Source organism: Miscanthus floridulus, chromosome 15 (assembly GCF_019320115.1).
Source record: "Miscanthus floridulus cultivar M001 chromosome 15, ASM1932011v1, whole genome shotgun sequence".
In the NCBI taxonomy this organism is placed as follows: domain Eukaryota; kingdom Viridiplantae; phylum Streptophyta; class Magnoliopsida; order Poales; family Poaceae; genus Miscanthus; species Miscanthus floridulus.
In genome coordinates, this window is record NC_089594.1 from 7796816 (window position 1) to 7806021 (window position 9206).

At 42.1% G+C, this 9206-nt stretch overlaps 1 protein-coding gene, 1 non-coding gene and 1 pseudogene across 2 annotated transcripts; 1 reads left to right on the forward strand and 2 right to left on the reverse strand.

Moving 5' to 3' along the window:
- Positions 1–515: 515 nt before the first annotated feature.
- Positions 516–5053, forward strand: LOC136506769 (UDP-rhamnose/UDP-galactose transporter 4-like). The gene is made up of 6 exons (XM_066501660.1): positions 516–815; positions 1856–2085; positions 2867–3051; positions 3130–3330; positions 4001–4162; positions 4499–5053. Exons 2-6 carry the CDS (start codon positions 1944–1946, stop codon positions 4817–4819), a joined length of 1011 nt encoding a protein of 336 aa, XP_066357757.1. The 5' UTR covers positions 516–815; positions 1856–1943; the 3' UTR covers positions 4820–5053.
- A 1177-nt stretch (positions 5054–6230) lies between these two features.
- LOC136509759 (small nucleolar RNA snoR130) lies at positions 6231–6347 on the reverse strand. The gene has a single exon (XR_010772498.1). It is a non-coding gene; the product is annotated as a small nucleolar RNA snoR130 (small nucleolar RNA).
- Positions 6348–6706: 359 nt separating this feature from the next.
- LOC136506770 (uncharacterized) lies at positions 6707–8934 on the reverse strand (annotated as a pseudogene).
- Between the last annotated feature and the right edge of the window lie 272 nt (positions 8935–9206).

Sequence of the window (9206 nt, forward strand, 5' to 3'; positions counted from 1 at the left end):
TGCGCCACGGTAAATTGATTTACCGTGGCGGACACCTTACGATGTCCGCCACGGTAAATAGGGTATTTACCGTGGCGGACATCTTAATATGTCTGCCACGGTAAATCGATTTACCGTGGTGGACAAAAGTGCCCGCTGCGATAAATAAAAAATGCCCGCCGCGGTAAATCGTGGGATTTACCGCAGCCAGTCAACAGTATTTTTCTATCACAATAAACCAGTATTAGCTAGTCTTATCAGTCCAGAAACCGACCAGCGAACGGGCTGTATGTACAAAGACGACTTGTTTTCTTGTCGCTTTACTTGAGAAGCAAAGCAGGTCGATTTTTAAATACTATACGTACTCCGTATGAATTGAATTTGCCCGCTCCAAGTGGAAAAACCAAGAGAAGCAAGCCAGTAATAAATTAAATTAAATTAAACTAAACGGAACAAAACAAAGCAGAGCGGAGTGCGCTGCGCTGCGCGTATAAATAGCCCCGCGCCGGAGGGGCGGATGGATCTGACTGCGAGATTTGTTTTGTGGCTGGCCGGCCGTCGCACGCATCCGCATCGCAGCAAAAATTCTTGAAGCAGAGGGGCGGAAAGGGGAAACGGACCAACAACACTCGCCAGTCACAACACACACCACCACCGCTTCCCACCCCGCGAGAAGAGAAGACAAGATCGAGGCAGGCAGGCGGCCTCCATCTCCGTCTCCATTGTGTTGTCTCTTCCGGAGGAGGAGCAGCCGAGCAACCGAATCGAGCGCGGCGCGGTGCGGCGGGGAGGTCCGCGCTCCGCGGTCGCGGTCGCAGTCGCAGTCGCAGTCGCAGGTGATCCGTCCCTCCCCTTCCTCGTCGCGATTTGCCGTGGAACTTGCTCGATCTGGGGTGGGGGACTGGGATTCTGTTCTTACGGGGGTGTGGAGCATGCGGCGCTGGTTTTCCCACGGGTGCTCGGTTGCTGCGCGGCTCGAATCTAACTAGGGAGGGAGTGGCACTCTCTAGCCGGGAACCGGGAGGACGGGGTTCCATTCCACTCCCACGGCCACCACGCGTGCGTAGCCGCCGGCCGGCGTTGGAGAAGAAGCTCGTCGCTCCTCCCCTAATTCGTTCTTCTTCTCTTCATTCATTCGTTCGTTCAGGTGATTTGGGGGAACGAACAAAACAACAGTCGAGGACGTGTACGCCCGTTATGGGTCGGGCCATGGATTGGGCCGGCCCAGTGACATTAGTTCCCAAACTTGAAGACAAAGTGCCCAGCCCATAAGCAGTGCAGTGCAGTGCGCGCTCCTTCTCAGACTAGTTAATAAAGTTTGAGATTCTCAAAAAAGAAAAAAAGAAAAAAGGTGTTGTTGCTGTGGGTCGGGCCCTTGCTGGTTTTGTTCGATAAAATGCCTAGGAGGAGGCTAGGGCCTACGAAGGCAGTGTTTGTTCTGCTTCTACCTGATGGAGCATCGCTTGGTGGAGTCATGTCCCATGCTTCTTGTGTGAAGTTTTCACGCACCCGGCTGCTAGTTTACCAGACCTCCGGAGTCAGGAACAGACCCCTTTCTGAGATGCACGGTGATGTTCAGCACGGCCAAAACTTTGTGGTCCTACTCGGCCGTCGGCCCCTTAATCTTGGTTCTCAGTCTGTTGGGTGCGGACACCTTAGCTAGATAGCATTACATGATGTGACTTGTAGAAAACTGTACATCCCTCTGTGCATCTTATTCATGCTTACTAGGTGAACTGCTATGGTCACATTTCACATCGGTGCACACACACACCACACTTTTGTCGATGTATAGTCAGTCATCTCGTGCAGTGTTTCCCTTTACATTTGCTCGGTTATGATTATGATTAACCAACCACTTCTTCGCCTTCTTCAGGCCAAAGCTTGGATTCGTGGATCTGATGGCAGCAGTCTCTTCGAGATTGTAATTCAGCAAGCGAGTGTTGAGCTGAAAGCCTGAAACCATGAAATCAGACATGAGTTCTCTGAAGAAATCTGACAAGAAAGCTGCGCTGGATTTCGCAGCATGGAGTTTCAATGTCACTACATCTGTTGGAATCATCATGGTCAACAAAGCTTTAATGGCTACACATGGATTCAGTTTTGGTATGTCTGTGCTTACCTGAGGATTTATTGATCACATGTCTTACTCTCACATTTTGATTGTGTTTGTGGCCATAGAATGGTATAATCTTGTGCCATATCTTGTTATGCGTTTGTCAGACATCGAACTGAATATTGTAGTCGTTCATATTTCTGTTTGAATAACAAATCGGTGTTATCGTGATGGGCTTTTTGGACAAAACAATGACGGTGGTGGTTCTGGTTCATATTTGATTGTAGATTCATGTACATTTTCGTTAGAGAGCTCACATTTGGAGAACTAACAGACATCTTGTAAACTTCGACTCTTTGAGTAGTTTTAACAGTGCTAATGCAAAATTTCCTACCAAGTTTTTTTAAAAGGAAAGGGGTTCCTGCCTAAATTTGAACTATGTTGCATTCTGTGAATAAAATTTTGATTGTAGATACCAATGTATACTGTAATATTTCCACATTTCCTTTGTTAAGGATCTTAGAATAATTGTAACACAAACTTATAAAGTGCTACAAAATTGCAGTATAATTTGCTTGCTAATATGTCTGTTGAACCTTAACGATGTTAATACAAGCAATAGAGACATGTTAGCATTATGTAATTTAATGTATCTGTTGAACCTTAATGGTGTTAATACAAGCAATAGAGACATGTTAGCATTATGTAATTTATTACTGTATGTTTGGTAGTTGCAGGCTCACCATATTTCTGCACCTTCTCAACAAACTGTGCATGGATGGAACTTGGATATATCTCCTGCCTTGTCATTAATTACTTTTTTTTTTGCAGCCACGACATTAACTGGGCTTCATTTTGTGACTACCACCTTGATGACCATCGTATTTCGGTGGTTAGGCCTGAGCCAGCCCTCCCAGTTACCAGTAGCAGATCTAATTAAATTTGTGATATTTTCAAACTTGTCAATCGTTGGGATGAATGTGAGCTTGATGTGGAACTCTGTGGGCTTTTATCAGGTTAGGGAATTTTTCTGTAGCTACTAATACATGACTTCAAATTGTTAACAACTAAATACATTCTATTCCCTTGCTCAGATAGCAAAGCTGTGCATGATACCTGCATCATGTCTTCTGGAGGTTGTCTTTGATCATGTACACTATTCTCGGGACACAAAGCTGAGCATAATGGTTGTGCTTATAGGAGTGGCAGTCTGTACTGTTACTGATGTCAGTGTGAATGCAAGAGGTCTGATTGCAGCTGTTATAGCTGTTTGGAGCACGGCTTTGCAACAATATGTAAGTCGGACCACCTTAAGTCTGCTGGTTTGTTATATGTCAGCTCATGATTAAGATTGCTTCTAAAACTGATTGTCTGCTTCTGTTTAGAATTAGCTGCAAGTTCTTTTGCATGCTTCTAAAGGATTAAGTATTCGAATATGGCACTATTATGACTGTCATTCTGCAAAGTTAGGAACAATTAGCAATTACTTTATCATTCATTGGTGTTTCTGCATCTTTAGGATATTGTTCCTTTGTTTAGACATTAGGATATAGCTACTCACCATGACACCAGTATTTCCCATTCCTATGAACTAAAAAAAACTAGACCAACCTAGGAGAAACTAGGTGGTATTTTATTAAGAAGAAAATAGGCACCCAAATTCTCCTTGATGAGAACTTGAACCTGGGTGATCTGGGCATTCATCCCCATTTCTATGAACTGTTAGGCTTGATTCAGTTTCCTCATTATATTACTGCTTAATCTTTAAAGAACACTCCACTTGCCACACGTGCAACACATAATTCATTTATTTTCCCTACTTTGGCATTTTTCACTGTTTGAGTGCCCTTACTCCAAATTTTTAGTAGTTGTTCTATTTGCACTGCATACATACTTTGGTCCTATCATGTATCCAATTAAAAGGGGCATGATTTTGATTCTTGTGTAATTTCTGCTCTTTTGCAGTATGTTCATTTCCTCCAACGCAAGTACTCTCTGAACTCGTTCAACCTGCTGGGCCACACAGCTCCAGCCCAAGCAGGGTCTCTCCTGCTGGTAGGGCCATTTGTAGATTACTTGTTGACGGGGCAAAGGGTGGATCACTTCGGTTTTTCATCTCTTGCTCTGGTATGGACAAAATCTCAGCAATGTTTCTATCACTATGTTCATATGGTGATTGATCCTTCTCCTTATGTGTTTATCTGTTTGCTCAAAGATGAGATGGTGATTAAGCTGCATTTAGCTGGCTTGAGAATTTTCAATACAGTGATAATTATAAGCTATCCAAGAAACTTTAACACTAGCTCAATGATTTCATTTGTAACTATGACTGAAATTCCTCCATTTCACTGCTGCTAGCTATAGCTTCTAGCTGACTATATGTATAGCTTCACTTAGTGCCAACCTTTGGTGGACCAGAATTTTGAATTTGAATGGCATCCTTACCATATGTTTTTTCTGCAGTTTTTCCTCGTACTATCATGCTTCATCGCCATTGGCGTCAATCTGAGCCAATTCATCTGCATCGGGCGGTTTTCTGCTGTATCCTTCCAAGTCCTGGGCCACATGAAGACTGTGCTTGTTCTGTCCCTTGGGTTTCTCTTCTTTGGCAAGGAAGGCATGAATCTTCAGGTCGTCATTGGGATGGTCCTCGCTGTTCTTGGGATGATATGGTATGGAAACGCATCTGCTAAACCAGGTGGCAAAGAGAGGCGCAGCGTGCTGCCGGTGAGGTCTGCGAGCCTCAAGGGAAGTTCAGAAGAAAAGGACGGTGCAGAGAAATAATAATCTTGCTAATCTCACTGCGACTGAAATGAGAAACTAAATTTCTGGCGACAGACAAAAGTTGAAAGGCTCTATCTTTGCCGCAGCAGCTGAACTCTTGCCGTTTAGAAACATAGCATTGTTATAGTTATACATGTATACAGTGTGGCTCCATTTTTTGGCTCTCTGAATCTGAATCATTTGTAGCGAGCGGGAATGACAGATGTTACAAGATTTGAAGACTGTTTTATCAAATATATACTGTAATTGTTTAATCACAGTGCAATTGTTTGCAAAACATTAAACGTTGCGCATGGTATACGTGTGTTTGCCACGATCTCGTTTACAAATTGATGCAGCTGAATACTAAGGCCGGTTGGAATAGTCAGCTCTGCCAAGCTGGATTATTCAGTTACAGCACTGTTTGCCCAAGCAGCTCTTTAGCTAATTTAAACGTTACATGGTGTTAACTGTTAATAAGTCATTTTTTTGCGAGACTGTTAAGTCATTTTTACTTAAACAGCCATTTGTTATGTTTATTAGTTGGCCATTTAGCCTCAATAATAGTTAAACCGTGTAGGTGACCAACTGTTTGGCGCTGTATGTCAGTCATTCAAATAGAAGGCCATCGGCATCCATTGCACATAGTACACCCACAGCATGTCAGCATTACAGCAAGATAGAAGTTGTCGAGTTTGTTGGCCTGATCTCATAATATAGCATTACCATATGCCATGGCCTACACCCTCAGGGTTCAAAATTTCGGTGAAATTTCAGCAAAATTTCACGAAATTCGGTAATTTCGGTGGTGGCCGAAAGAAAAATCTGAAATTTTGTAATACACTAATACATGTGTTATATAACTTTAGACTCAATTTTTTATTGTTTATATTGCATATTTTTGTATTCAATAGATGTGATCATAAATCATACTAATATTTGTTTAGATTTAAATGTTTTTTTAGAAAAAGCATACTTCATGTGCTAGTCTCTAAAAAAATTCGCCGAAATTTCAGCCGAATTTCGTAAAATTCGGTAGTTTCGGTAGTGGCCGAAATTTTTGTAATACCGAAATTGAAAACCTTGCACCCTACAGCCCGCAATAGCAGGAACAGCGTATGGAACTATGGATCACAGACTCACAGAGAGCTGTAGCTTTGCTGCGCAGATATATGTATACAATATAAGCACACAGATATAGGGCACACCAGAATCAAGAAAGTCATTTTCGAGGCACAATACACGAGCAAACGTTGTGCCATATTTTAAGCACAGCAAGAAAATTTTGCAAAACTAAACTACAAGGCAAAACACAAAAAAGAAAGATCACAGTTTCCTAAAAAAACAAAAATAAGATCACAAAAATTCTTAAAAGTAAAAAATTGGGAAAACAAAAGTCTTGAATGTTAAGAGCAATCATCAACTCAATCATATCCCTCAGAATGCCACATCTCAACAGATATTGGTTCCTTCAACCTCCCATCAGAGTGATGAGGAGGGAGCACCAACTGAATGAGCACTCAGATTACTAAAATGTTCATCACAGGGATATGCAGAAATTACATGCACAACATACAAGAGCCAAGAAAAAGGGAAACTGACATCGTGCCAACATGTCACAATGCAACTGCTGATTTGATCTAGTCTTACTTATATCAGCTATAAGCAAAACTTTCCGAAGCAAGCAAAATCCATCTCAAATTATCAGCTTGCTGAGAAACCTTTTCGCCAAATAGAGAATTTCCAAATGATAGGACAGGAGTATATGCTCTATCATATCATGGCTAGTTGCTACTAAGATGCCAATTAATCTTGACCCAATTGGATTATGATCAGATTAAGGTTCCACAACATCAAAGTATTTCTCAAGCAGTCATGCTAAGTGCACAAGAACCATCCAAATAGCAAAATGGAGGGCAAAACTCATGAACTTCTAAGAAAATACTGAAAAATGATGTTTGAAAAACAAGATACAAGGAAATAGAGCCAAGAGGAATGAGCTAATATATGGACAAATACTGCATCTCAGGGGCCATCTACAATCGCAAAAATACGAATAAAAAACACATGAGTTTCATGTTTGCCATATTAATTTCAAATAAGCAACAATTATTATGTATGATCACAGTTGATCAATGTCATAAACATACCTAGTCGACTAGTCCAAATAATACCTGCTACTACCATTGACCTGCTGCTCTATCTTGACGCAACTTGTCTCTCTCCTGTTTCATCTTGTTCGCAATCTCAGTTACCTTCGGGTTAAATAAACGATCCATAACATATTTCTTTTCCTCTGCTTGTATTTCTTTTATGGCACTTGGGTATGGATTTGGAGGTGTCTTCTTTCCTTCACTGCGGGCGATTTCTTTCAGTTCCTTGTATGCTTTCTTCTTCGCTTTCTTCTGGTAGCGTTCAAACTTGAGACTCAGTAACTTCACATTTTAGTAGAGTGAGGCCCAGAATTGAATTTTCTGTTTAATGGTGTTTGATAAAAATAAACAAAAGGACTATAGAAGAGAAAAATTACATCTGCTACAGCCATCGCATCATCTTCATTTACTCCTTGCTCTTTCAACTCCAGAACATGCCAAGCAAAAACTCAAGCTGGTGGTGGATCAAACCCACTTATCCTGAAAAGGATGGATAAACAATACATCTTGTGTTCAGAGCGAGAAACTCAAATAAATCAAGTCCAAGAAATAGAGAGGAAATATTCCAAAGAATAGGACGAAAACAGTAATGCCATCAGTAGTATAGGACCAAAAAAGAGTCAATTATCAAGCGGTAGCCTACAGATGGATGCTGAAGATAGTCGCCAAGGTACCAAACTAATACTAGAATGTTCAGAAGGACCACGCTACTCAACAAGTTCAAGAACCTCATTAATCTGTTTGCAACTGTGCATCCTTCATAACAAGCATCTGTTTTCACTAATCCAACAATTATATAACAGCATTTGTAAGTTGAGTGATACAATCACGCTTCAATGAGAAGGCCAAGCATGTCCTATATAACCATGTACAATAAAAATGAAACCCAAGTAGTCTCTAAACAGAAAAGCAGAATAAAAACAGGAAAATAGTAAAAGAAAATCATCCTGCCCTCCACCAAGTCATTGGAAAATTTAAAACCTGAATACTATTTTAACTATACAGTGTTGCAGGATCACGTTTCTATAAGGAAATCACATAAGAAAAGAGAAGGATCTTACTTGATTGCATCATGGTAGACTGAATCTGGATGTTTTTTGTTGAGCTTCCTAACATACACATCCTCAGGAAACTCGATCTTCTTGATCTTCCCATCTGGGCGAGGAAATGTCACTGGTGGTGCCCTAATGAACAAGCACCACTTGTTTCAGTAAACCAGAAAGCAGCATGATGGAAAAGAAGGGAAATGTTACAGGAGACAAATGATATGGCACTTTTAAACAAGTTATTAACGATACATAGACTGACCAGACATCTTCGGTTTATACAAATGTAGCACAACTGAACCAAACGAAACACGATAATACAAACCCGCTGACAACAACAGAAACTACAGTCAAGAATCACATCTATCTGCAATACCATGGGGCTTAGGGTTTTATTTAGCGAACAGTTAGGAGCCAACACAGCGGTTTCAGCACAGAATCATGTCATTATTACTACATCACTGCAAATTATAGATCCATTGTCCATGGGTGAGCAATCAAATGGGGCCTATGCGATAGCTCGTAGAGGAGTCGTTTATTTATTCACAGAATCCAAACAACCCTAAGAGGAGCCATCAACAGCAAGCAAATGGTCCACTGTCCTGACACTAACGGTGTCACGGATGGGTCGACTACTCGAGAAATGCAAGTGCAAAGGCACAGCTAGGGACGGGGAAAGAGAGAGGTTGTCATAGCGAGAGCACTGACTCTTCCATGGCCTTGAGCCAACCTGGGCTCGGGCCTGGCGAGGCCCTTCACCAGCTTCCGCATCTTTGTCAGCAGGTCCCCCCGCATGTACGACATCTCCCTCCTCTCCGCCGATCCGCTCCGCTGCGGGAGGCTCCCTCGCCGTCGGAGAGATCCGAAGTCTCGCAGAGGCCTCGCCGCCGCCGCCGCCGCTCAGCCGCTGAGAGACAGAACCGCAACAAATTGAAATTGGAAGTCTCGCTTGCTGGGTATGGTATGGATGTGTGCACGTAAATGGGCCGCTGAAGAAAAAGGCCCAAAGGTGACCAAAATTTATTTGCTCTGTCGAGTTGTGAGCGGTCACTGCATTTCTGGTGGGCTGTTTGCAGGATTCGTACAGTGGCCTATTTGCTTTGTTCGGTTGTTTTGTTTTAGAACAGAAGGTGACTGACTGTACCGACTTCTCAGAATCCGTACTTAGCTGCTGAAAGTAACCAGCTTAGCTGAAGTGAACTTTTGATT

Excerpts from the sequence above, each read along its gene's own strand:
- LOC136506769 (XM_066501660.1), top strand. The coding sequence starts at position 1,944 with ATGAAATCAGACATGAGTTCTCTGAAGAAATCTGACAAGAAAGCTGCG. Across the intron at positions 2,086-2,866 it reads TACACATGGATTCAGTTTTG|CCACGACATTAACTGGGCTT; the intron begins GTATGTCTGTGC and ends TTTTTTTTGCAG. Across the intron at positions 3,052-3,129 it reads ACTCTGTGGGCTTTTATCAG|ATAGCAAAGCTGTGCATGAT; the intron begins GTTAGGGAATTT and ends TCCCTTGCTCAG.